The 27,942-nt window shown below is 39.8% G+C and overlaps 4 protein-coding genes across 6 annotated transcripts in view; 1 reads left to right on the top strand and 3 right to left on the bottom strand.

Moving 5' to 3' along the window:
• Positions 1-647: 647 nt before the first annotated feature.
• LOC112557660 (poly [ADP-ribose] polymerase 11-like) lies at positions 648-4,678 on the top strand. The gene is made up of 7 exons (XM_025227652.1): positions 648-1,238; positions 1,553-1,678; positions 1,972-2,177; positions 2,442-2,636; positions 3,010-3,200; positions 3,605-3,829; positions 4,264-4,678. Exons 2-7 carry the CDS (start codon positions 1,624-1,626, stop codon positions 4,676-4,678), a joined length of 1,287 nt encoding a protein of 428 aa, XP_025083437.1. The 5' UTR covers positions 648-1,238; positions 1,553-1,623.
• Positions 4,679-7,959: 3,281 nt separating this feature from the next.
• Positions 7,960-10,610, bottom strand: LOC112556856 (poly [ADP-ribose] polymerase 11-like). Its single transcript, XM_025226251.1, has 4 exons — positions 10,593-10,610; positions 9,907-10,103; positions 9,585-9,809; positions 7,960-9,297 (listed from the first exon to the last, which is right to left on the bottom strand). Exons 2-4 carry the CDS (start codon positions 9,996-9,998, stop codon positions 8,682-8,684), a joined length of 933 nt encoding a protein of 310 aa, XP_025082036.1. The 5' UTR covers positions 9,999-10,103; positions 10,593-10,610; the 3' UTR covers positions 7,960-8,681.
• Positions 10,611-10,894: 284 nt separating this feature from the next.
• On the bottom strand, positions 10,895-13,694 carry LOC112557659. Its single transcript, XM_025227651.1, has 3 exons — positions 11,916-13,694; positions 11,540-11,672; positions 10,895-11,202 (listed from the first exon to the last, which is right to left on the bottom strand). Exons 1-3 carry the CDS (start codon positions 13,323-13,325, stop codon positions 10,895-10,897), a joined length of 1,851 nt encoding a protein of 616 aa, XP_025083436.1. The 5' UTR covers positions 13,326-13,694.
• A 2,013-nt stretch (positions 13,695-15,707) lies between these two features.
• LOC112556851 (poly [ADP-ribose] polymerase 11-like) overlaps positions 15,708-27,942 on the bottom strand; it is a 71,916-nt gene continuing 59,681 nt past the window's right edge. The window contains exons 1-7 of one of the 3 annotated variants that reach the window (XM_025226242.1): positions 21,757-22,078; positions 19,903-21,494; positions 19,337-19,551; positions 18,625-18,816; positions 18,186-18,382; positions 17,793-18,020; positions 15,708-17,527 (exon numbers count right to left, since the gene is read on the bottom strand). In XM_025226242.1, coding sequence (XP_025082027.1) covers positions 17,035-17,527; positions 17,793-18,020; positions 18,186-18,382; positions 18,625-18,801 — 1,095 coding nt within the window. In that variant the 5' untranslated portion in view covers positions 18,802-18,816; positions 19,337-19,551; positions 19,903-21,494; positions 21,757-22,078 and the 3' untranslated portion in view covers positions 15,708-17,034. Of the gene's footprint in view, positions 17,528-17,792; positions 18,021-18,185; positions 18,383-18,624; positions 18,817-19,336; positions 19,552-19,902; positions 21,495-21,756; positions 22,088-27,942 lie in introns of those variants that run through there. The other 2 variants (XR_003097836.1, XR_003097837.1) reach the window with 2 other exon arrangements.

Below are 27,942 nucleotides of genomic sequence, written 5' to 3'. Positions count from 1 at the left end.
CGATGCCGGATGATGAACAGAAGGCACGAGATCAGACGGGAAGATGCCTTCTAAGTTAAACCATTGCTCTGTTTACAAACGATGATATAAATGTTTCAAAATGAATAAATTCACACGTTATTCACAAGTTATTCTTTTTCCATGTGTAATTTGTGTATATGGTAATCATCTAGAAGTCATGGCTCTTAAACGTTTGAAATAGTTTATAAGCTTCAATTTATTTTATAATTTAAAAATAAACTGAATACATATAGCTATGATTTGAAAATTTATGTTTCATATTTAACAATGTCGGCAACACCCCATGAGTTTATTTCAAAAGCTACACCTCTTAGAATTTAATGAATATCAATGGCAGCACATTCTCGAGATCTTTAGAACTGTGTGTAGTAATAAGTGTCAAACATATAAAGCATTTGGAAATCAAGGCTAAATGTTTTCTCAAAATTAGCTGATTGAGGTACTTATAGTATAGTATACCTATGTTTGACGGTGCGCGATAAAGTGTCGTGCGCAGTCACACATTCATACGCATCGTCAGGAATCAGAGCTAATGCCCTTGTTTATGTGTGTGTGTCTAGCAGACCCTCACCATGACTAGACTACCTGTAATTTGACTTGCCAACTGAGAAAAAATCTACGTCCTGGTATGTCAGGCTGTAAGCAGGAGCAAAGATTGTGACAGTTGTGCTGCCTTGCAAACATGGTCCTGGCACATTGCCTCAATTCAATGGCCTGAGTTGTAGCACAGTGATCCAGTTACATAGAGTGCATGTATTCAATAGAAGGAGCTTTGAAAGTTTGCCTACTTCAACTGACGAGGTTTGCATCGTATACATATCTTCGTTTGTGATATATGAAATCGCGATATGTTAGTCATCTACCAGGAAGTAGACAGATTTTTATGGTTCAAGAATATTATTCTCTGTTTGGCGAAATTTAGGAGACCATACATTTTTATTATGAGTCGGTGAAAGATATAGTGGAATATGATATTCTCCTTTCTAACCTATCGACCACCTACACCTAGGTATGTGTTTAAGTACTGGCTTGGTTTTTTATGTGGAACAATACTGAGACATAAAAACTTTGCAGGAGAGCTTGTATGTCGTATGCTTTATATTCTGTGACGACAGCTCCATGTCGACTCTAACGAAGGCGGGCGCGGAGCAGCTACCAGGAAGTCCTTCCACAACAAACGAAGGCGGCCACCGAGAAGCTGTGTTTAAGACGCCATTGTAAGTACACGTTTGTCATACAGCCCGAAATTTTCAGAGAAACTAATTCAAAAGCTTAGAATCTGTGATTTAAGCCCATCGTGCCATCTTGCGTGCCTTTTTCTTTTAACAGTTTCTCGATAGCATAGTACTTCTTTTGGCACAAGATTATTTAGAGCATTTGAATCGAGACGATAATACTTTAGTTACAGACGAAAGATTACAATTTTCATATAATTCATCGCAGCTCAAGTTTAAAGGAATGCTTTATGGATTAACTTTTTCAATCGGTCTGACAAACAAAGCCTTTGAATGCTCACCATTATATTTCACAGCCAACCATCCGTTTTCGGGAAGTACAACGCCGGTGGCTGTGACTGCCCAGACCTTGAGTCATCTGGAGGAGATGGCGAGGTTCCTACCCTGGGCCTCCAGGAATCATGACAAGCTCCAAAACAGAGGTACTCTCCACGTTCCTTGTAATTGTAAATTATTTTCTCAGTACATAATAATATGCTAACAATTTGCTTGCCAATATCTACATTTCAGTTAGCAATCTAATATAGTCTGCAATCATTAGGACGAGTGCACTAGGATCTGCATCACAATGATTGAGGAATTTTACTAAAGTAGCTCGCGATGCATTTGCCGCTCGCTAAAGGACACTTCATCTGGTTTACTAATTATACTGTTAGGTAGGAAATAAACTTTATACAAAAGTGGTACAAAAGTTTCACGCGGTTTTCGCCGACAGATGCAGATCTTGGCAGATACAAGTATCTCTGCGAAACCTACACGTGGACAGGTGTGTGTGATGGTGAGAGCTGTCCACATTACCATAATCCTGATCGTCTGCCATACCTGTGGCTGATTGAAGGGGACGATGGAAAATGGCGCAAAAGCCAAGCCAGTGTTGTACTCGAGAAACAATTTTGTGAACTTGGAGATTTTATATCGAAGGTAAAATTGATACATTATTTTGGGATCCACATAATAATACACCTTAAGACCAAAAACCTTTGTCTTTTGACCTAAAGGCAGGCAAGCAAACAGAAATTTGAATCAAAAGTTCGATATTATTGATTTAACAAATATGCGTGTTTCTCTGCAATTTTTAAACTATTTTTTAAAATATTTTTATATTTTATATTACTCCAGTGCGATGGTTATCTGGAGAGCTAATCAGCACCATTTCTCAGATAATTACCTTTCTCTGTTGCAAAGTTTCCTGATGACTTCAGTGACTTCTATGTAATGTTAACCAAAGTGGAAAGTATAGGAATAAATCCTTCAACTATCCTCAGACGACTGTCAACGCCATCATATGTAGATGCAGCGCCAGGAACTCCTCTCAGCTTCTACACTCAGTGGGTGTGGTACCGGCAAGAACGTGGTGGCACATACACCCCCTTCTACCCGGTATGTAGCCGCCATCTTAATGCTCGTATCCAGCTTTTAGCTGTGTTGTTGCATTTGACTCGATTGATTGTTTGTATGTTTATCTGTAGCAGGTTACAATATGATAAAAGATGGTGAAGAGTGTATCTTTAAGTACATCTTGCTCGGCAATAGCTCAATTCGTGCTATCGTTAAGTGTAATGTCCAGACTCACATGTAACCAGCAGTTGCTCTGGTTTTTCTCAATTTTTTTTTCTAATTGAGCACACATGCTAGTAATTACTTTGGAATTAGTAATGATGTTGGTTATTTTTCACCCAAAAAGTTACTAAATATATATACACATTTAAGATTGCATGTCAATATGTACGTGTATGTTTGTGCCAAATATTAGGGAACCCTGCAGTACACTCTGGAGGACAAGTACCTCAGTGGACAGGACAAGTACTACTTTGAGTTTGAACAGTTGCGCCTGATGGTGGACATGGTGAGCCTGGAACAAACAAATCTGGACACGAAGCGATCCTCAAAACTCATTCGACGACCAGTCTTTGTACCCAGTGACAAATCGGAGATTCCAGAGATGTAAGCTTTTTATCCCTCATTATTCTGAAATCTTTCTTTTTGTGTTAGATATTGTAGAATTGTCCTCTAATGTCTTACTTTTTTAAATAGTATATAAAATATTGCAAGTAAGAATACTGCTATTTCAAAGATCTGGTTATATTTAATGAATTGTTTAAAATAATGTGAAACAGATAATCATGATCTTCAAAAAAATAATTAGAAATGAGACTGTAAAAGAGCTGTTGTAGGTGTCTTAGAGTAAGTGTAATCAAATTTTTTAAGACAACTGCAACATAAAAACGAGATGTACACGGTGGGGAAATAAAGCCAGATCGACATACATTTGATTCCCAGTTCACAAAGGATTAGGCAGTAGCACACCACAGAATACAGTCCCGTGACTTCATGTCTGTTTTGTTCAGGTTCCCCCTGCTACTTCATGATCTTCCTGAGCACCTGCTTACAGTGCCAGACCACTGGTCTGCCGTGGATCACTTCCAGGACTTTGAGCTCGTTGAGCTGTCAAAAACCTCGGCGGAGTACATCGCCGTCCAGCAACAGTTTCTCTCGACGATGGACGAAAGAAAGCACCAGACCGTACACATATTCCGTGTACAAAACCCAGGGCTGTGGGATAAATACTGCAGGTACACTTGTTTGTAAATGTGAGCTGTTCTTTGTTCGTTTATGTGGGGTAGGGTTGGAGAGGATTAGTTTTGTGTGTGGATGTGTTTGTTGTGTACGTGCTCGTTTATTAGTAATGGATAAATAGTGATCAGTAATTAATATTTCATGTTCATATTTCATATTCATTAATATCATCCTTTTTCCTAAAAACATTCAGAAAATAAACAATATTCACTTACTCCAATATTGCTGGAATATATCTAAATACGTGAAGGAGTATTCTTGTCCACGTTGCATACACTTGCTCTCTATTTGTCAATAATTAATAAATAAAAATGACAACAGAAAAGATTTTTTGAAGTAGACCTATGTCTAACAGAGTTCCAGTGTGGTCGAGAGCTCATTGCATTGTCTTTGTGTAGTCAAAATCTGATTTTTAAAAATTCCCTTTCAGTGCAAGACGCGCCATGGCCGCTCGAGATCAAAAGTCAGAACATGTGGCCGAGCGTCCTTTGTTTCACGGAACCCCGACACTTGAGGCGGCCATGGGCATCTGCGCCAACAGCTTCGACTTCCGCAGGTCTGGAGAAAATGTGGGTACTACCTGGGGAAAGGGAGCTTACTTCTCCACCACAGCCAAGTACAGTCACAGCTACACAGGTATAGACACCACAGTCACAGGCGACTCCCTGCGGTTCATGTTTCTGGGAAGGATCCTGGTGGGGCAGTATACTCTGGGTGATCCGTCTTACACTAAGCCACCAGTGCGTGACCGGCGGAGGTTGTACGATTCGTGCGTGAAACGATGTTCCAAGCCATCCATTTTTTCGTCATCTTTGACCTGGCACAGAGCTACCCGGAGTATCTGATCCAGTACACAGATGCTTCAGACAGGAGACGACATCCACAAGTCCGCAGAGCAATCTCAGTCCAATCGCTAGTGGTGACCACGAGTCCAGTTGACACGACGCCAGGGAGAATGAGTCGCGCGAAGTCTGTCGAGATACTTTCATTAACATTTAACGTTTCTTCATCGTCTTCGTCGTATGATGCACGTTCTCATAAAAAATCAACGTTTAAGCGGAAGATAAAGAAGATGTGTGTTATTTCTTAAGGCTTAGTGAGGGGGAAAATTATTCACTTAAAGTCTTTGTCTCAGTTTACATTTGAACTACTTTATAACTGTTAGTAACATGAGCATTTTAACACTTAAATATTGCGATAGTTGTAGAGAGATCAATGTCACTGTTATCACACAGTAGTAGACGATTTGTTTCCATGACTTCGCTACTAGTACAGTTATAGATTATAGCTTGACAGTTACACATTAAAGTGTGAGAATTCTGATTATAAATTGACAGTTATAGATTATAGTGTGAGTACTAAAGTTTAACGACTATAGATTACAGTTTAACAATTATAGATTATACTTCTACAGCTGTTGAGTATAGTTTGACAGCTATATATTATAATTTGACAGTTACCAATTATAGCTTGACAGCGGTAGATTATAGTTTTGAAGATAAAAGATTTTTTATACAGCTTTATTTTTTGAATTTTTGTAAGTCAGTGGATTTGAGATGAATAGTGAAATATGACCTCTAATAAAATGTGAAATACATTTAAACGTAAATATCCATTAACTGAAATCTTAATCTGAATTTACAGCAAATAACTGTTAAACAGTTGGTAAGTGTGGAAAATGGTGTCTTTCTCCTTTTCCTTATCAGTTAAATTACTTGGCCAATGAATCAGTCAAAATATTTGCCATGATCCCTCTTGTGACATCTTTGTAGTTTCTTTCCCCTTAAGTCACACAGTTTGGATGAATGTGGAATGATAGTCAAAACTTATTCTGTATGCAGCTAAACCATATTTTACATTCAACTTTTATATAATTATTTGAAGACTAACCTGCAGATATCGGTAGGCATAGGCAATAAAAACCTAACCTGTAAATCTCATCCATATATTCAAAAATACCAGTCGAAATTACCATTACGGACATTTGCTTTTGCTGCATATTGTTGAAATAATTTTACACGAAATAAGAAAGTTGCAACATAATTGCAAGCACCAGCTATGATACCTCTTTTTCCTTTGACTTGATCGGATCTGAACAAAAAAATCTTCTGCATCAGTCTCCAGACTTGATGTGAACTGGGAATTCTTAGTATGCTGCATAATAAAAATATGAAACGAAAGATGATCTAATATTTCTATGACCATGGCGTCCAAAGGATACTGAAAACAACTATGTACATTTACAAGTGGCTGACAGACAATATACATTTCTGTGGCTTTAACCAAAATGCCTCTCCAGATGAAATGCAGCTATATTATTTAGCTAACATATAACTGCAGCTACTGTGTTAACATTGTAATTGTTACTGTTTGCTTCATGAGTCTTATTATCATTGAAAAGGCCTGATAAGATTATTCTATTCTCCTGAACATTTCAAGGTTCGAGCTGTGCCTAGGATTGTTCCACAAAATAAACATCCGAATAATAACAGTTGTGGGCACTAAAACACATCTACAGTGACTATAACTGTATTTTCCATTCTTATTATGTTTGTGGGGTTTATTTCGTTTTCTTTTTAGTATGCGCTCAGTAAGTTTGCCGTTGTGAATAACTTGGCAGGAGGAATTTTAGTACAACCCCTGAATAATGTTTATGACCTTAGGTGGAATGCCATGGGATTAGCCTCTAGATGACGTCCCTGTTGAATGCCTTCTCAAAGTCCACAAAAGTTATATAGAGGGAGGACTGCCACTCAATAGACTGCTCAATGATGATAAGGATGGTGGCAATGTGGTCAGTGCATGACCTAACCTGGCGAAACCCTGCTTGTTCTGGTCTTGGACTTTTGTCTAGTGCCTTCTTCAGTCTCTAAAAAAACAACAATAGCCCTTATTGTAACCTTCACATGTTATCTGGGATGTGTATAGTGTTTCTGCGGAGAGGGAGTATTACTGTTATGTGCATTTTTAATGTAGTTGTTAAGCATTTTTATTGATTATTTTTGTCTTAATATTATACTCATTTTTAAAGTCAGATTAATTCGTTGGTGTTTTTATGTTGTGAGTATGTGAAACATGTGGTCAACGTTTGTATTTTGTATTCTCCTGTTAGAACGTTGTTAGTATTGCATCGCGTTTTCTTTTCACAGCTTCATGAACTGTTGTGTCAAGCTCAGACCCTCTCCTATCTGATTTTAACGACTCTTGAACGAAGTACTTGTTAGTGATTACATCAACCATGGATTTCTTTTGCTTTATTCTTAGGTCTTTTTAGAAGTCTTTTGCTAATTCTCACGTTTATGAGCTATATGCTCTCGCTGTATATTTGGTTGCTGAAGAAACTTGGCTTCCTGGCAAAAGCAGCAGTCTGCAACTAATACGAGTCCTCGTCACTGTCTAAACACTACTGAGTTGACTGTCCAAATCCCGACACCATAGTAACAGTATTTATCATTAATTTAATGGTTTCGCGAGCGTGGGCTTCTGTCGTGATTTTCCAGCTGTTAAGTTATTGTGTCACTCGCGTGTACTTTAGTTCTTTGTGCATAATTCGAGAAATAAACATATTCTTTCATTAACATAAACACAAAGCCAGTCTGTCTCTAAGGGCATGGTCTACTTTAATACAAAAATAACACACAAATACTCCCTTGACCCAGATACTGCGAAATACCAAAACAAAATAGAAATTCCCTCTACCGCATATAATAAGAGTGATTATCCTGCAAAATAATCCCTCAAAGTAACAAGACAGCTAAAGACTTTGAACTTTCTATTTTTGTTGTTGCTGCTGTTGTTTCTAAATCCGTTATTCTCAGAATCTCTGGCCTGTAATCTCTCATCTTCTCCCAAACTATTTACAATTTCTTGCTCAAAATTATGAAGGTTTTGAAATTGCGCTGACCTACAGTCAATTTCAAAAACCTAAGTTTGCGAAAAAGGTGAACCAAGTCCTTTTTACATTTAAGATGCTGATGATCTTCACCTCAATCAAAACAGAATAAGCAAGTTAATTCTACATTGAGAGACTATTTCAGATCAGTAGAAGACAATCACGTCAATTAATTAAAAAAAAAAAAAACAGGGAAAAGTACAGGTATTCGGACAGAGTAATGGAGTCATATTATCAGAAAATGTTTAAAGCAGTTTACAAAATGTGAAAACCCTCACATGTACAAACACCTTCAGGAATTTAACTTCCAGAAGACATTCTACGGTGTATGGCATACAGAGCTATTGGCAATGAGAAAAAGCCGATTTTTTTCTGAAAATGCAGGTTTTCCTGATTTTGGTATAATGTTAATGTTCTTTCACTCCGGTTTAGTTTGTTAATATATCTCACTCATTTTCTGCTATGTCATTATGATATAAGGCAGTAATTCCTGCTGGGTGGTGGATCAGGAATTGGACTTTGATGCTGCTTCTGTGATTGCGAGTCGGCACTGAGGGATCCATCTGATGCTGAATTAGAAGTGGGACAATAGTCTGATGCAGAAAAGCCATTGTATTCAGGTTTGCTTGTTGCTGTCGTGGTCAGACTTGCCTGCTGCTGAAGACATTTCATGATTTTCAGCTTTGCTTATTTCTTGTGAAGCCACGTGATAACAGTCAGGCTTGCTTGCTGCTGATGAAGACGAGTCATCCCGTTTAGACTTGTTTGTTGCTGGTGAAGATGCTTTATCGTGGTAAGATATACCTGTTGTTGATGTAGATAGGCCACATGCTTCTGATGATGTGGCAAAACTTGCTTAATTCTGATGAAGACAAGTCATAATATGCAGGCTTGCTTGCTGCTGATAAAGACGAGTTATTTCGTTCAGACTTTCCTGCTGCTGATGAAGACAAGCTTCAACAAAGAGAATTTTTTGTTGCCCATGAAGATAAGCCACGTTTCCTTGGTGCTGATGAGGACAAACTATAGCGATCAGATCTTGATGCTGACGAAGGCATACCATAATAGTCAGGCTTGTTTGTTGCTGTCGTGTTGACAGTAGTCTTCGATTTTACTGATGTTGAGACGGGCTCATGATCTGACAATCTTATGTATTCGATCCAATACTCCGGGTAGCTTTGAGCCAGGTCAAAGATGACGAAGATGGAGGGATCAGAGATGTCATTAACGCATGAATCATACATGTTCAGCTCGTCACTCTCCGGTGGCTTTGCGTAGGAAGGATGGCCCAAGGTGTACCGCCCCACGAGAACCCTTCCCAGAAACATGATCCGCACTGGGTGGCCACTGGCAACGATGATGGGATTCGTGAACGTATCACTGTAGCGAGCTGTGGTGGAGAAGTAAGCTCCCTTGCCCCAGACAGTTCCAACATTCTCTCCAGACCTGCGGAAGTCGAAACTGTTGGTGCAGATGCCCCTGGCCGCCTGAAGTGTCGGCGTTCCGTGAAACAACTGACGCTCCTTCACATCTTTTGGTGCCTGACCTTTAGGAGTCATTGCCCGTCTGGCACTAAAGACATCAAATAAAAATGAAACCAAACTTAAAATAACACCACCTACCTGCAAACGTCTTATCAGAACATAACAAAAGCTTCACTCACAAGGACAAATATACAAGAATCATCAGTAACAGTGGTAGAAATTTCTTAAAAGGATATCAGGAATTATTTTTAATGAGATATTATGAATAAGAGTACAAGATAAAGCACGTCCTCAACTGATCTATATCAAACTGTGGGCTGTATTTTCTCGCTTTTTTACAAATTATAAACTTACATGCAAACTCAGCGCGGTTACCTGCAATATTTATCCCAAAGACCCGGGTTCTGTACGCGGAATATGGCAACAATTCTGTTTTTATTTACATTCATCGTCCAGAAAAAATGTCGCTGAACCTCAGAGTATTCTGGGCTATCACCGTCTAACAAGACAGTCTCGAACTTCTGGAAGTGATCCACAGAAGCCCAGTGTTCAGGCACCTTGCATGTGTATGTAGGGACATCGGGAAGCAGCAATGGAGACCTGAAAACAGACCGTTTGTTTTTTACTGTCTCCTACGACACAGTTTTCTTTCTATTGCCCTCCTTGTCCACTAATACAAAAATTAATTAAAACTTACATGGTTGGAGCTTCTAACTTGTCAGTGAAGATAAAGACTGGTCGTCGAACGATACGTGTGGATTGCAGAGAGTCCAGGTTCGTTTGTATCATCGGCGAGCTGTGTGTTGCCACCACCAGACGTAGCTTTCCAATCCTGAGGAAATACAGGTACTGCTTCTTGCGGTACTTCTCTTCCAGAGTGTACTGCAATGTCCCCTACAAACACACACATACAGGCACGCACGAGTGCACAACACAATCATTGTTGTAATGAAAGCCACAAGCAATGCATTTTATTGTTTGTGAGAACAGAAGTTGTATATCACAATATTTGTGGCTAAATTCACCGTTGGTCTCTCAAAGGTTGTCGTACAGCAACTCAAAGAAATGGTATCATTTTTTGTATTCGTAAAGAAGGGAAGTGCAAACAATACATAAAAATTGGAGGTTTCATACTTAAAGACCTACCCAATGAAGGACACATTTCACTCCCAAAAGACTCGTATGTATTTTAGACTGAAAAGCGTAACAAAGAGATATGAATACAGTCTATGAGGTTCGTGGTAATGCAGGTAGATTTTGGAGATATTCTTCATTTTAATCACGTTGTCTTTACCTACAGGTGAGTATACAGAAACAGCGCACGTCACACAACAATCTTGGACAATGGATACAAGCCTAATAAAGGAAAGGACAGGTAGATACCGGGATAAACGGAGTGTATGTGCCATCACGTTGTTGCCAGTACCAACCCACTGAGTGTAGAAGTTGAGAGGAGTTCCTGGCGCTGCCTCTACATATGATGGTGTCGACAGTCGGTTGAATGTCATTGAACGATTTTTCCTTCTCCTGTGATTCTGGCTAACATCTCTCGGAAGTCTTCAGGAAACTTTGAAAACAATAACCATTAATATTTCTACACTATCAGTTGGTATCACTTGCTCATACCTTATAAACATGCAAAGGACTGAACACGGACAAACAAATGCTATGGGCATGTTTTAATTTCAAATATCCCTGTCTTTCTTTCTGAATGTCTGTCTGAACAGATAGCTCAGTTTCACGTTTAGTCTTAGAAAGTATATACATATTAACCTTACCTGAAGTGTTTCAAAATCACAGAGGTCACAAAAGCTTTGTTCTAGCAGTTTACTTGAGGGGACAACGCGCCATTCCCCGTCTTTCTTCCTCTGAATCATCCACAGGTAAGGCAAGCGATCAGGACTGTGGTAACGTGGACAGTTTCCAGCGTTGGGGCACTCACCTGTCCAGGTGTATGTTTCACAAATGTACTCATACTTGCTAATGTCAGCATCTGCCAGGAAACATAGTTTCATGTCCGTAAAATTTCGATACCAGCTCTGAAAATTGAACCAATCTCATCCCACTAACCTGGGAGCAGAAATAATCAACAGATTTCATAAAATATTAGTACCTCAGCACCGTTCTTAATAGGGTAAAGTTCCGAAGTGTGAAATCACAGAAGACTTTGAAGTCCCACTGTATTAACACATGCATTAGAATGGAATAGCAGTCACACTTGTACGTTGTAGTGTTCTGAACCTTTGACCTTTACAGAAAACTTTGCCAGACTTGTTACAACGTTTGACAACATTTGCTCGCTTAATTAATTGTTAAGGAGATGAGCTCACCTTGGACACTGTGAAGATCAAAACGCTTTGAAATATTGTCAGTCGACATTCTGGGTATGTCACGGGGCTGAACTCGCTGGGACATTGGTTCAGGTGAAGCCCTGGCACATTTGGGCATCTTCCTATGATCTCCCTAATTGTTTTATGAAAGAATTTTTGTTAAGATATTTTTGAGTTTATATCTGGTTATGTTGTATTTATGAGATTGCGTACATCATCATCATCATCATCATTAGCAGCAGCAGCATAATCGATGTGGTTGAGGGAGTTGTTTTTCGTGTTTTTTCTTTTAAATTTTACTCCTTTCTTTGTGTAAACTATTCTTTGTTCTAATTTTGAATCAACCTAATCCTCTTAACTCTGACAAACTTCTTACCTTCTTGACGATGACGAGTTTTCGCAGCAAGTCTTCATTCCACTTCTCCATTTGAAACGCTTTCAACACGTAGGAGTTGTGTTCTCCTGAATCTCTGACAGAGTGACCAAACTCACAGTCCTGTCCACTTGTACATTGGCCGAAGACATACTTGAAGCAAACATGGAGGTCCGGGCAATCATTCACACAACAGCCTGACATGTTATGATTTACACAGACGGCAGGACTGCTGCAGAGAATTAAACTGAGAATCTCACCCTCATTGAGTTTATCCAGTCTTAAGTCCGAGCGCACCTTCATGTTTGGTCCTGATGAGAAACTGTGACTGCACCTGGTGCTGACACAGGCGCCAACCACAAAACGTCTGCAAATGTGGAAATACTTACAAGCCTCATCCCCGCAGTCTAAACTACTAGAGTCGTGGTACTTGAAGCACACCCTGGCTCCTTTGTTGTAAACAGAAACATATTTGATGTCGTTGCCGTTTCCGTACAGAGCAAACCGGTTTCTCCTGTTCTTAAACCATTTTATGATAGCTTCTCTATCAGAGCCCTGGAAAAGATGTCCTCTACCAGTCAAAAACTTGTCAAATTTAGCTCGCCCGCCAAAATTATTGAAAAGAAATCGGAAGACATCGTCTATGTTCTCCTTTATTTCTTCCCCAGATGTAGACTCCTGGTCCAGATTCGGTGAAGAAACTGGTGTCAGCTGAGATCGGGGCCCATTGTTCGCCTCTGTGACTCTTGGAGTATGTTTTTTCACAAGGATTCGCTTCCTTAACTCCACATCTGTCAAATCATTCAACTTGAACGTGTACAGGACCCAGAGGTTGTTTTCAAACATTTGAAGAGAATGTATCAATTCGCAGTCAGTCTCCTGAGGACAGTTTTTCAGTATGAATCGAGAGCAGATGTGAAGGTCTGGACAGTCAACGTCATCACATCCTCCAATGTTGTACTTCACACACACGGCAGGATGGCTGCGACATATGATGGTGCGGATTTCTTCAGATGAAAAAGAAGACAGACCCAGACTGTCGGACACCCTTTTATTGGCCTCGTTTCCAAGGTCGTGACCAAAGCGACATCTAGAACCGTTCTGGCAGTTGCCGCTGACGAAGAACTTGCACACATGAAATTTGGAACATCTCTCTTTTCTGCATCCTTTGTTTTGGAACCCACAGCAAATACTGACATTTTGACAGGCGATCGACACATATTTCACGTTCTCATCCTTTTTGAAGACCAAGAACCTGTCGGTGTTGGAAAGCCATTTTAAAAGGCGAGTGACTCCCCCTTTCCAAAGGTTTCTTTGGTACAAGCTCCTCTTTAAATGACCAAACTTGGCTCGTCCCTCAAACTCTGAGAGTAGCAGCCTAGCGACTTTACTCGCCCAGTCATCCTCCGCCATTATGGTCCTTTATTTTATTTTCTTTATCTGTTCTTTATCTCTTGGCTGCCAGTGATTTCTCTAAAACAAAAGCGTGTGTATCATTTGGTTTGCCTGTAACAAACAATCCAATTAACAACAGATTAAACAGAGGAAATACTGTTGCGATGCTTGCTTACAAGGTTTACGAGAAGAAAGCATTGTAAAGAAGGGGGAGGGGGAAATTCGTGTTTCACGACGAATCAGCAACAAAGACTATATCGCAAGGCAGCCAACCCTGTAAAATTACACCACATGCAGAGAAAGAACAGCGTGCCCGAGATGAGATCTGAACCCTGGACAGCCAACCTTCACTGTCTTGGTGACAGGCGCCAACCGTTGTACTACTGGACCACCACCACTCCCCATAACATTGTAAAGAAAAGTAAGAATCCAGAGAACTATGTGCGAATACAAACCACAGTTGGTACTGGTTTTACTGCCATTAATGTTGATGAAGTTAAATGGCTGACAACAACCATCTCGAGAGGCCTGCTGTTTGGTTGTAAACAATGTTTAGAGAAGTCAGTTTTACTGAAACCTGTGATGTCGGAGGAGCTGTAGCCAAAATTTCGGCTACCTTTTAAAGACTCGCCCAACTCACAAACAACACCTTTGACACAGTGAACGACTTAACTACTATCTCACATACCAACAGGCAATCTGTTATTGTTTACCTTGACAACGGTCCTGACAATTCTGTGATTCTCAATGATACTGTCAGCACAAGGCTCAGTCTGGAAGGTCCTCATTCAATATTGGCCCTATGCTCTTTGTGGTCTTTAGCAATCCGTACAAGGTTTGTAAGAAACACTTCTAAACAGCAAGTCAGCTTACACAGACTGTAAATGTTGTAGGAGGAAGTACAGACACCACCGATTTTAATATAGGTCAGAACTACGCATGCGCAAACTCATGAATTTTCACCTGCCTGATATCAGATAAGAAAGCTACGCAGCCAGTAATCTCTATTTAATCCTTTGAAATAAGAAAGGTGAGGTGTTATCGATAAGCACGGCTCCCACCCGAGGTTAGAGCCGGTTCTTGAGCCATAGCAACAAATGTCAACAGCATAACATTTAATATTAGTCTGTCTTTATTTCATCTTCTGTGAACCTCGAACCAACCTCGTCGTGGCTAAAAAAAAAAAATCTCAGTTGCTTCCTGAATAGCTGGCAAATCGAAAGTACCAGCTGATTTCTAGAAATTTATTGTCGGCAACAAAACTTGTGTACCATATGCTCACCTGTCTCACATACTTGTGTAGCTCTACACTGTTTTCTTCAAATGGATTTCCCATTTGGAGGTGGACCGCCAGTGTCGTGTTTACACAGATGTTCATAAACTATAATTAAATCCTTGAGACTGTTGGATTTAATCTCCCACGATAGGGAAAAGTGTTCTAGGAAGGTGTGTGCGTGTGTGGTCAAAATGAGTTGAATGTTTATTGACCCTCCTGTTTAGTAGCTGTCCGCTCATATCACATGAATAGCAATTTTTTTCAACTGTTATTTTGCAGTGTTTGTGTTTGTGTCTTTCTTGTCTCGTGTATAAATTCGACATAGTCTGAGATTTCCTGCACGACTGGATATCAAAGTACAGGACTTTAAAGTGTCTCAAAGCATCTAGTAAAAATGGACATGAATAGTCTTTTTCAAATTCTTCGTGAGGTTTGTTTTTGTCCAACAGAAGCCTGTACGTGTACTTACCTTATTTGTGTTCTTGACACTGTCTAGGACACACTCTTGTATAAACTCTATCATCAGCAAATCGAAATAACATTTGTTGCTATACAAGGAGACTCCTATCTTTGAAAAATGCTTCACACGCACGTTTCCCAGCGGTAGACCAGACCAAATCTGCTTGTGATACGAACAAGTTGTTCCACGAAGCCTCTCCACCTCATTATATCGCTTCCGGGAACAGCAATCACAGGTGTGCCTTTTCTATTGTTGGTGGAAATATGGTGACAGCGCCACTATAATTAATTACCAAAGCGAAATTTATGGGTCTAGCTCGAGTCAACCCAACCATGGACGTGTATAGATGGACTGCTGTCTGTCTGCCGAGACCAACGCTTAGCCTCTTGTGAAGTTCTCCGCTGTTAGTCTCGGCGAGCCTAGACAATGAATGTGACTAAACCGGAAGCTTTGTACACACCTGCCTCCTTTTAGTAGTTAACAGGAAAAATCGTTTGCCAGCAGTCCAGCAATACAAGTTCGTGACCCAACTGAATATCGCGACTTTCATGCTGTCACGTGACCAGGTGGTTTCGACCATGAGATAAGCAACTAGTTCAGACCGTCAGTAGGTCTCGTCTTTTCACAAGTCAGGTTTTGCATTCGCTATTACAAAAGAGGGCTTTTTATTATTATTATTATTAAAGCATAATATTAATAAAATTTATTAGCACACACAATAATCATAGGAATTTATATAATTCAGGGCTTCTGCTAAGGCTAAATTCTTTGGGGTCCCAGGGACCCCTTCTTCAGATTTTTAAGGGGTCCCTGTTCTTCGCCCAAATTTGAAGGGGACCCCATTGACGAAAATTGAAGGGGTCCTCCGAACTTTTAATGAGTACTGTACGCAATTTTTTGCGTAAGCAGAAGCCCTGGGAATAAAAAGGACTGATATATACACAGATATAAGTAGACATGGTGAGGACACGTGGCATTGCATCAGCGAGTTGTCTTGTGTTACTATTATTTTTACACTGTTCCACTTCCAGACAACTACACGTCTCCAACGCGTAAGACTGTGTTGGAAGCAGGGACACATCGTCTGATGAATTTAGATAAACAGAAGGGTACAACTTCCCATGTAAACAGGAAAGACTCATTATCGTAACTAGGGTACCACCAGCAGATGAAACAAATTATCACTTTTGTAGCTTTTAAGTGGAGAATAATCTCCCTGTTGACTCCTACCTTGTCATTGAAAAGAAATGCAATTGTATATCTCTAGAAATGGCAGAAATCCAATATTAAGGAGTAAATGGTACACAGAAACTATGTCACTTAAAAACACACAGAAAAGGCGCTATCATCTTCATCTTGAAACAACAGTTTAATAAAGTTTTGTGCACTGACGCCTTTGTTCTGTTCTCCAGTCAGTTAATATGGTGTTTCTTCACATCAATATAAAGAGATGATAAATTATGAGAAGATTATAAACCAACGTTTGTTACAAAATTAATTATACAAAAGGGCTCAACAAGTGTCAAAGACTCTCTAGGCTTGATGGCGGCCTTGAGTAATTTATTTGTTAAAAGAATACTTTTCAAATTTATTAAGTAAGCGTAGGAACATTGCAACATATTGTGTTTTAGTCTTTGTGCTTCTTGCCTAGAAATGATAGTCGTGATGGTGACCTGTCTGTTTGTTCTGCGATCGTGGTGCATGGTTAAAACAAGTGAAAATCTCTTTTGTCAATGTACAGGATCAGATACTCTGTGCCAGGTGAAAGATAACGAAGATGGCGGGGCAGGTAACATCGTGTAGGCAACAATCGTAAAGCTTCAGCCGGTCACGCACGTGGCTTGGTGAGGGAAGGATGACCCCGGGAGTGCTGCCCCACTAGGATCCTTCTCAGAAAGATAAGCCGCTGGAGGTGAAAAACTAATTAAGGTTATGCTAAAATTTATGAAGACTGTAGTCATGGCATCTGCTGAGGATACTCTGGCGTTTAGTTAACGACGGCGGTGACGTCTGTTCTTGACCTGCGGTGGTGGGTTCTGAGGAGATGGCTGGACTACATCACTGTACTCGATCAGATACTCCGGGTAGCTCTGTGTCAGGTCAAAGATGACAAAGATGGTGGGGTTGGACAAATCATTCACGCAGGAATCGTACATCTTCAGCCGGTCACGCTCTGGTGGCTTGGTGTAAGAAGAATGGCCCAGAGTGTACTGCCCCACCAGGATCCTTCCCAGAAACATGAACCGCAGGGGGTCGCCTGTGAGTGTGGTGTGAACACGTGTGTAGCTGTGACTGTACTTGGCTGTGGTGGAGAAGTAAGCTCCCTTGCCCCAGACAGTTCCAACATTTTCTCCAGACCTGCGGAAGTCGAAGCTGTTGGCGCAGATGCCCCTGGCCGCCTGAAGTGTCGGGGTTCCGTGAAACAACTGGCGCTCGGCCACGTCTTCGTGACTTTGACCTCGAGGGGTCATGGCCCGTCTGGCACTGAATGAGACAAAATAAATAAATCTGAATGTAGTAACATGGGAGAGTATCATTATTAACGATATAAACAATTAAAAAATGCTGCTTCAATTTATGAACATGGTACAAACTGCACACACAATCAAATTCATGAATGTTACTATAGATCAAAATATAGTATCATACACAAATCCCTTGATATCATATAAGAGTTTCCCTTCTGGTAGAGGCATTCGCGAGCGCACACGCACATACAGATACACCTATTTTTTACAAATATCCTTACCTGCAGTATTTATACCACAGCACTGGGTTCTGCACACGGAAAACATGTACAATGTTGTGTCCGTTGATGTCCATGGTCGAGAAGAACTGTCGCTGCACGGCGTCGTACTCTGGATCATCTGAATCCAGCTCCACGAGCTCGTAGTCCTGGAAGCGGTCCACAGCAGCCCAGTAGTCGGGTACCTGATGCAGCACTGATGCAGGAGCCTCACTTAGCAGCAGTGACGACCTGCACAAACAAAAAGCAAGGCTGAGATTTATTTTGTGATGTTCTCAGTGAGCAAAACTAATAGTAAAATTATGGGTAAATAATCTCCCTTCGTTCTCCCTAACCACTGCACCAAATAAATTTTCGACAAACACCAAAAAAAAACAAAGTTTTCATGAAACTCACATCTTTTGAAAATCTGCATTTTCAGTCAATACAAAGATTGGTCGCCGGAAGACAACTGTGGATCCATGCGTATGTAGGTTCGTTTGTATCATCGGCGAGGACTGAGTGTCCACCATCAGGCGAAGGTCTTCAAACTCAAAGTAGTACTTGTGCTGTCCCTTGAGGTACTTCTCCTCCAGAGTGTACTGCAGCGCCCCCTGTTATTCACACACACAAACAACACACAAACACACACACACATACAAATTGACAATAGCTGTTAGAACTGAAGGTTTTGAAATTCTGAATAAACATTACTGTAAAATTTACTGCGCAGTCTTTAATTTAACATCTTCTATGGTCATATGTTATGAAGTTCTTTATGTTGTTATTTTGAAAAAAAAGTTCAAACCTATTAAGACTGGTTTAATGATCTAGTAATTTTTAAAAAATGACATACCGGGTAGAAGGGGGTGTATCTACCATCACGTTCTTGCCGATACCACACCCACTGAGTGTAGAAGTTGAGAGGAGTTCCTGGTGTTGCAGTCACATATGATGGTGTCGACAGTCGTTTAAGCTTTACTGGTGCTCCTTTCAATACAGCTGACATAGCGCAGAAGTCCATTCGGGTCATTCCAAGAATATTAAACTTTCAACAAAAAATCAGAAGCTATATTAATAACGAAAAACACTCTAGTAGTCTAAACTATGTGGTATGTTAAGAAGAAGAATTCGTTTGACTAGCAAGTGACTTTGCAGGAGAATCTCCTTAATAATGGATAAAAAAAAATAAAGAAAAGTTTTCACTAGAAAAATTGTAGCACTCTCGAAAAACAAACAATAACTACAGAACAACCACGCCATCCTCTTGTTTACATGTATACACATTACAACAAACAACACTAACCTACTCAAGTTTCACACACAGAAAGAGAAATTTAGAAAAACCACACACATGTTGCAAGAAATGCTATAAAAATGTCTTTAAATACAGACCAAGGTGGTGAGCCTGGCCACCCACTGCATCTATTCAGTTTTCCTAGGTCACCAGTAAGAGTCAGCTAGTATCGGAAAAGAATTAATAAAGGAACTACATATAAAGAAATAAATTATTGCCTATACACAGAATTTTTTCCGATGGGCAACCGGCAATAAAATACCAATTTCACCTCTTTTTTGAAGACATCATCATATTCACAGAAGCGTGTCTCCAGCTGGACACCGTCGCTTGTGGGGATTCTTCGCCATTGTCCATCCTCTGCAGTCAGCCACAGGTATGGCAGGCGGTCAGGGTGATGATAATGTGGACAGAACGGAATGTTGGGACACGCACCTGTCCAGGTGTACTTTGCACAAATGTATTCGTACTTTCCGGGAAAGATATCTATGGAAAAACAAGTAGTTCCACCATTGTGAAATCTCGATACCAAGTCGGATTTGAAGATTTGTAGTGTGTCGGACCACGCCTTTGGGAAGACGTGGATGAAACTTCTAAAAGGACATTTGACAAAACTATGATAGAGATATTATCTCACATCTAATCTAACCATACTCCATTGTAAATGTCAAAGCATTACATATAAGCAGTTCACTATAATTTATGGTCTGATTGATGATTGTCTCAGAATTTCGTTCTCTACAGTGAGACAGAGAAAAAAAAGTGAATCCATTCGTTTTTCCTTATTAGGAACGCGTGTTCATCATTCAGTTATTTCGAAAAGTGAAACGAGCTCACCTTTGTCGTTCACCGATTTGGAGAGGTCGAGGGTGCTGATGGCTTTCTGTAGCTGACCTACAGATGGCGCTCTCTGTATAGCAGAGGCACCTACATTCTCTTGCGTTTCTATGTGCTCTCCCTTCTTGGCGATGACGAGTCTGCGAAGGACGTCCTCTCGCCACGTGTCATATGAAACGTCTTCAACACGTAGACGTTGTGTTCTCCTGAATCTCGTATCACGTGACCAAGCTTGCAGCCATCGCCACTGGTACACTGGTTGAAAGTGTTCTTGGAACAAACATGGAGGTCCGGGCAATCATCCAGGTGACAGCCTGATGTGTTATGATTGACACAGATGGTTGGATTACTACAGCGAATGATCGCGCAGATTTCGCTGTCAGTGAACTCATCCAGTTTCAAATCCGAACGCACCTTGGCATTTGACCCGGAGGAGAAACTATGACTGTAGTTGCATAGGGTGCTGACACAGTCACCTGCGACAAACTGTCGACAGACGTGGAAGTACTTACAAGACTTATTATCACAGCCCGACTTTCTGGGGTCGTAGAACCTGAAGCACGCCCTAGCTCGGCTGTTGTAAACAGAAACGTAATTTAAATTACTTCTCTGTACGTACAAAAGAAATCGGCCTTTATTGTCCTTTAACCAGTCGATGATGGCCGCTCGCCCCATATGTCCTAAAAGATGGCCTCTTTCCGTCAAAAAGGTGTTGAATCTAGCTCGCCCACTGAAACGCTTCAGCAGGAAGCTGAAAACATCGACAACGCTTTCGTCTGTGTTGTCTGTTGCCAATGACATCGTCGACGTCGCAGAGAAACTACTCATGAGACTCAGCGTCGATGAAGCTGGTGTCATCTGCGATTGTAGTCCCATATCCCTGTCAGAAACAACTCTTACTAGTATAATCTCCCTTAACTCTTCCTCCGTCAAATGGCTGACATTAAAGGTGTCCAGAACCCACTTATTATGGTCGGACCTTTTAATAGAATGTTCAAACTTACAGTAACCCCCAGCTGTACATTTCTGTTTGATGAAACGAGAGCAGACGTGAAGGTCTGGACAGTCATCGTCATCACAACCATCCGTGTTGTACTCCTCGCACACGGCTGGTTGGCTGCAAAGTATAATGGTGCGGATGTCTTCACATGAAAAAGAAGACAGACCCAACCTGTCTGACAACCTCCTGTTGGCTTCGTTACTAAGGTCGTGTCCAAAAGGACATCTGAATCTTCTCGTGCAGCTGCCGCTGATGAAGTCTTTGCACACGTGGAATTTATGGCAGTTTTCCTTTTTGCACGTTTCGCATCCTCTCCTGCGATATCCACAGCAAATACTTGCATCCTTGCAGAAGACAGACAAACATTTTACGTTGTTATTCTTTTCAAAGACTAAGAACTTGTTTATGTTTGATATCCGCCTCAAAGCGGAACGAAGGCCAATGTCTCTGACAGTTTTATTCTGGTACAAACTCCTTCTGAGTTTTCCAAACTTTGCTCTTCCGTCAAACTCTGTAAGCAACAGTGTGGTAACTTCCTTTTCCAACCGTTCATCAGCCATTATGGCTCTTTTAACTTGAACACACGAGTACTCTGCCATTAAAAAGTTTAAAGTAAAATTGAGCAAACACAAAACGAAAAATGATAATGTTGGAAGATGTTGATATTCCCGACTTTAACATTTCCCGCCTCCCTCTTATATTGTATGCTCTACATTCTCAACTCAAATTCAGAAAACGCATTTTTATATTCATTTCTCATAGCTTAACTGTAAAAGTCTTCCAACGAGCGTATGACAAGCCATTGTAAAGATAAATTGTTAAAGTACATAGGTTATGAGCTGTTAACAACTTACCGTGTCCAGGGTATGATATGAAGATTCCGGAGCCAAATCCTTTCCTTTGGTCTTTGGTCTCCAATGAAAATTTGTGCATCCATATACTGTGTAGGCAGGTAAGTTTTTTGCTTTTAAAAGTCCGTGCGATTTTTAGATATTAGGCGACAAAATACCTGAGAAGCGATAACAGTTGGAAAACTAGTCAGGTTTAACTGACATTATTTTACGACATAAAGAAGCATCTAACGGTCTGTTCTCTTCCCAACTGTTCAGCATTCACGCCATGACATAATCATCTCCGTGTCATCAGATGAAATACAACATTCACTGGACAAAAGCAAGAGCTAGTCCTGATAATACTGTTACTCACTATCTATAAATGAATGTATAATCTTTGCACCAACCTCTTCACAAGCAGCCAATCTCAGTGTTGATATTCTATGTCGCATCAGTCTGTTGACATACCATTGAAGATAACGGCTTGTTGTTGAACATATATTTTTCGAGAAGATAACTAACATTATCAAGTTCACAAATATTCATTAAGTGTACTATTATTATGTTATCAACAAATATTTTATCACGGAAAAGGTGAACAAAATTATAATTTGCTATTGTTGCTTATAATTATAATGGAAGAAATGGCTCTGGCTGGTCTAAAGTCTTTTAAAAAAACACATTTAATATTTAATATTTAAAAACACATTTAATATTGTTTATGGGACATTGTTTATATCTATGGAATGTCTATGTCGAGTTATTCACGGCCTACAACCACTAGGCTATAGAAGCTTTACATTTTGCAACTTTGTTCTTTGTCTTCTATGTGCCTGAGACAGGCCGAGCTAGAAATACCGAGTAAACACAATGGAAACATTCATCAAATCTGTGAAAAAGATAGAAAAACAGAAATTACTCACCAAAATCTGAAAAACTTGTAACTCTTCAACAGGAATCATATTTATCAGAAATAGACAGTGCTACCCACCGCTGTACTCTTGTAACGATGATAGAAGATGAAGCGATTTAGAGAAGGCGCGTGATCACAAGTTATCGGCAAGAGGCCCTTAAAGTTAAAGACCCACCCGAGAACAATATGTTAAATGACTCTTCTTAGTTTAAAAAAAAAACAACTTTAGTAATATCAGCTTGTAGGCTTTCTGTTCAAACGCTAAGAGCACACCTTACGACCTTGAGTAAGCGTTATACAAATCATCGTTATCATCATCATCACCCATCATCATCAGATAACGAGTTTAAATTGCTGACGCCCTCAGCTAATGATATTTAAAGGTCAAGGGAGCTAATGCAAAAATAATTATCTGAATGCACTGATAACTGTAATCATCAGCGGACTTTGTGTTTGCATGCTGGTTGTTTACATACACGAAAATAAACGTGCAGGCTTACCTTCGGATGCTATATTGGAAGTTTAGGCTGATATGATTTGTCATAATAATCTTTCCTGAAACTGTGACGAGTCTGTTTGTGTCTGGATGAACCTTGATGAACTCTGAAAAGAATTAACTGTATGTGTGGTTCTATTTTTAAAGTGTTGGCAAACTTTTATAGACAAGCGAATTCACAATGGTTTTATAGGCATTTCTGTACATTAGTACAAACTGTACACGGCAACAAACACACTGGCATTTGAATCAGTTGAAGGTGATACTCTCTAAAATATAAAACAGTGACACACACACACACACATACCATAACAGGTAAAATGTAAGTCTAAGGGTTAGGATGAGGTTAGGGTTTACTTGTAGGTTTCTATTTTCATAGAATGAGCAGAAAAAACCTCGGTTGAGATCAACGTGTGTTTGTCGTCAATGAAGTTCGTATGTTCGCTTACACAAGCCATTGCTAAAACCTCGTTGGGAACATGTAGTCGTTCTTTGTCTAGTTGTTGTTTTGACAATATTCTTGATAACTGGCCAGATTGTGTTCTGTTGGTTTTATTGCCTGCTTTTTTTTATCAAAAGGAGATATTTTTAGCTTAGAAGGCATTCGTTTAGGGTGAGTCCCACGTTACTCTCTTCCACGGGTTTTCCACACACACCTTACCCACGCACAGACACGTGTAGCAAAGGACACATACATGTATATGTCAACCTCCTAATTTATTCTTTTTACAATGCTGTAGAATACTATCGTAAAACACACAGATATATATATATAACTATATAAATATTATTTACGATTTAAAGTATTGTTGATAAAATATCCAATAAGTGGCCTTCACATTCATAGCTAAGTTCTGTTTTAAGAGTATTAGGTTAGAAGTGTGGATTGGGTTTTGCAGACGATATCTGGAACCAACAGATTACTTGTGTGAAAATAATTATTAACATATGCAATAGCAATATAAATATTCCCTGAGCATCGTATTTACCATGAACACATGCTACTGAAAATTTAGCTGTTTTACGTGTCAAAAAAAAATCAAAATCATCGATATTGTGAATAATTAAAAGCTTATGGTCTTAAAATATAAAACACTTATTTCCACTTATTTATAATTATTGTAGTTTTTGTTACACCTGTAACCCGTAACCTCATAACCTGCCCCACTTGACTGTAACCATCCTAATTTTATACTTAGTTTTTTACTTTTATTATTTGTTTCCTCTCGTCTTCGTCTTGGCTGTAAACGACTAAATTTTACAAAAAAAAAAAAAAAAAAAAAAAATGTTTAGCGCCTACAATAGCTATTAAATATTTACCGCTTACCTCCCGTTCATTGATAAAAATACTTTCATTTCTCTTGGGTATGAAAGACATTTGAGTTTTTTCATGGCTGTGTGACAGACCTTACTCACATTCATGTCCAGTTTGTTCTTGAACAGACTTTTACACAGTAAAGTGTGTGTTGTGTGATGGTGTGGACCTGTTACAGCTGTGAACGAGGCCAGACACTAGCAGCTGTGTATCATCAGCATCCACGTGATACTGTAGGCCCCAGAGGTGGATGGTGGAACCAAGTGGTTAATGTACACAGTCAATAAAAGCCGGCAGTGTTAAACCAGGTCTCCGTGTTAAACCAACATCGACTTTAGATTAAATAATAAAAATTTATATTAAAGTAAACATCCCAAACAGTAGCTGGCATCCTCAATATATATATATATCTATTTGTTTAAATATTTGTATACCGTTTACGCCCTAAGTACGAAACCCTAATACATTTTGGCTGTACAAAACTCATTAAGTGTGTTGAAAACGTGCTTTGTTTTCAATACATGTATTAACAAGTTTTGTAATTCAGTTAATAGTGTATACATAGGAAATCTCAGTCATTTATTAAACATACAAAAATCGCGTAGTTTTTCTGATGTATAAAGCAGGAATTGAGGTAGATAATTGCATTAGCAAGACAAAGATGTACAGGACTAAAGCCGCCTTTATAATTGGAACAAATATTTATCGTAGAAACGAACCACTTAAGGCTATTGGAGCTGCAATTATTTTTTTTTTAAATTCTCTTAGATGCTGCTTACTTCGACAAGTTTTTTTGTTCTAGCAGCGATATGAAATGCTTCTTCAACATCATTTCTTTCGCCCTTCGCCTTCGCTCAATCAAAACGTTTAAAGTGTACAGGAAGTTGAAGAGCGGAGTGAGTGGAAACAATGAAGATGACGAGAGAGCGACGATAACCTCCGCTAAGAGACTGGCGTGCCGCGGGCCGCTAGAAGTTCCCAGCAAGGCCACGCATGGGAACTTGCAGCAAAAAGTCAGACACAACCACTGTCATCAGTCGACGAACGATGTCAGGTCCTTGGTCTTTCTTGGAAGTGTCAGAGTTGGAATACTGTTAATTCTTTACAGACAAAAAGATGAAAAACTGACCAGCGGCAATAAAAAGAAAGAGAATACCGTTCAGGATAATCATGATACCGGTAGCATAGTTACTTTCCGTAAAAGTCTTTATTCGTGATTGAGATGAAAGCAGATACAATAGGAGGGTTGCGTTTATTGTAGAAGTTCCAGTCTGCTATTGACGTAGCAAAGGAATGAGAGCGATAATGAAGCCTACCACTCCACGTCATAACTGAAGCAATCCACGCCGCAACGTTTAAGCGAAGTGAAAGACGCTGAAAGGAAAATTGATGACAAAATCGTCTAATGTACACGAGAAGGATAATGCAAGCTGACACTTCACTAGACAGTAGACAGAGAAAGCCGGCCAGCTTACACACAAAACTATTCTCCATATTAAGTCGTTCCACAAGTAGTTTTCTAGGTACACACGGTCAGCTATTATAGCCTATGAATGGCCAGGTACACACCCATCACAAAGTCACTATACTTAAATTAGTGACAAAGACATCAAAACCAAGTTTGCTTGTTTTCTTTACTGATAACACACGGCGAGCTAAATAAAACTTCCCGCCGTTGCCCATCAACTAAAGCCGCGAATAACGAGAGAAAACACACGATATGTGTCTGCGCAGGAGGAGAGCATCACAGACGAGATCTCTCAGGAGGCGGCTTCACACTTTTGCAGAAATAAATCCTTCGGTGGAGGGAGACAACAATACCTTATTCGCAATAAAGGACTCTAACTACTTAGAGTAAAATGTTTTGAAATAGCACAGTAGAACCCTATTAAATCTAAGACTCGAGTTCATCAGTTGTGAACCACCTCCCATCAATGTTTTTAACGCCGCCCATCAGAAATTGAGTTTCTAGGTTAGGAAATGTCAGAAATCATAACATCCAGTTTGAAAACTTAATTCTGGAAAACATCAAGCCATTACTTGTCCTGCTGGATGGAAGTCTGTCAGTTGTTTAAAATTCAAGTTGATACCCGAAAACCCAAGACCCAGTTATGTAGTCCAATAATAAAACTAGGAGTAATAAGTTTACTTAAGTCAAGATTTGAAGGTTAACGAAGTCATTTGTCGACAACACTATGTACAGTTTAAACTGAGATAAACAATCATGGTTATTGAAACATCCTGGTCATCCTCGAGCCACTGCTCAAGATACCTCGTCACCCCCCCCCCCTGTAATATTGCTGCAAACCTTGCCGTGCAGTAAGGCCAGTCCGTACACACACACGTCAGACAAAAAGTCCACACAGCAGCTGTCGTCCCTTCAAGACACGACCAACCTTCACACACCGTTCAGGATGCAGACAGACATATCAACTACGCCACCGTATACCGGGACAGTGATTCCACACGCCGTCCTCCTTGTTACCAACAGCCCAAAAGACACCATTTACAGCGAACATAGAAGGCCAACAAAAAGCAACTCCTACACGAAATGGTTTCGCACACAGAATCTTTCTTTCATCTGTATCTTCTACTGCTTTAGCCTACCATTAGACAATGTCTATATACAGAGATGACTTTTTTTAGCATGAAATATCTTGATGGCATCACACAAGTTCTCAAGCCATCAGCCAGTCCAAAATGATCGCCTCTGATATGATCTGGAGCACTGCAAAGAACAAAAACAAACATTCAAGTATTAACCAAAGCGCTGCAAGAAACGACAAAAATTAAAAATAAATCGTAGAGAAAACAGACATAACTTAACTCACACTCGCGTTAGGAGTATTAAACTATACACATCATGATGCTTATAAATATTTCTACATATTGATTGCATTTTCTTTTAAAGAACATAATGTGAATCCTATCTTATTAATAATGTAAAACTTCTCCAATAGGATCGTCACGACGAAGAAACAAGACCAAGAATAATAATTATAAGGCAATCACAGGTAAACAGTTTACAATTTACAAAATCTCCATGGAAAAACCTATTGTAATCAGCAATAAATTGGCGAAACAAAAAAAAATATGATAATATCTAACTGATTATGACATAACATATGTATACATAATCGTCGTATTTTCGTGAAATTTTACCAATATTCTCTGCTATGTTCATCGTCCTTTCATTCAGTCCCTACTCCCATCACTCCCATACATACCACCATGTTCCATATTTAAGCCTTATGACCTTTCTACCCTTTCAACACTAGATCCAAAACAGTACAACTGAGGAAAACGCTCATGAAATGGCCAAACATAGAAATGACACAACTACCTGCTACACCACCAAAAAGCAAAAAACAACACAACACAACTACACACAGACACACGTATTACCGTTGTTGAACACTCAAACAGCTTATTTCAACATGTAAAAAAGATCAAAAATTCCTCTGCGCCTGTTATCGCTCATCA

This window comes from Pomacea canaliculata, linkage group LG2 (genome assembly GCF_003073045.1).
Source record: "Pomacea canaliculata isolate SZHN2017 linkage group LG2, ASM307304v1, whole genome shotgun sequence".
Taxonomy (NCBI): domain Eukaryota; kingdom Metazoa; phylum Mollusca; class Gastropoda; order Architaenioglossa; family Ampullariidae; genus Pomacea; species Pomacea canaliculata.
This window is presented reverse-complemented; position numbering and strand designations above follow the sequence as displayed.

Coding starts and splice junctions, on each gene's coding strand:
- LOC112557660 (XM_025227652.1), top strand. CDS start 1,624: ATGGCGAGGTTCCTACCCTGGGCCTCCAGGAATCATGACAAGCTCCAA. Junction 3,201..3,604: donor AAATCGGAGATTCCAGAGAT/GTAAGCTTTTTA, acceptor TGTTTTGTTCAG/GTTCCCCCTGCTACTTCATG. Junction 3,830..4,263: donor CTGTGGGATAAATACTGCAG/GTACACTTGTTT, acceptor ATTCCCTTTCAG/TGCAAGACGCGCCATGGCCG.
- LOC112556856 (XM_025226251.1), bottom strand. CDS start 9,998: ATGATACAAACGAACCTGGACTCTCTGCAATCCACACGTATCGTTCGA. Junction 9,810..9,906: donor AAGTTAGAAGCTCCAACCAT/GTAAGTTTTAAT, acceptor GTCTGTTTTCAG/GTCTCCATTGCTGCTTCCCG. Junction 9,298..9,584: donor CTTTGGGATAAATATTGCAG/GTAACCGCGCTG, acceptor TGATGTCTTTAG/TGCCAGACGGGCAATGACTC.
- LOC112557659 (XM_025227651.1), bottom strand. CDS start 13,325: ATGGCGGAGGATGACTGGGCGAGTAAAGTCGCTAGGCTGCTACTCTCA. Junction 11,673..11,915: donor AACTCGTCATCGTCAAGAAG/GTAAGAAGTTTG, acceptor TAAAACAATTAG/GGAGATCATAGGAAGATGCC. Junction 11,203..11,539: donor TGATCTTCACAGTGTCCAAG/GTGAGCTCATCT, acceptor GTTTCCTGGCAG/ATGCTGACATTAGCAAGTAT.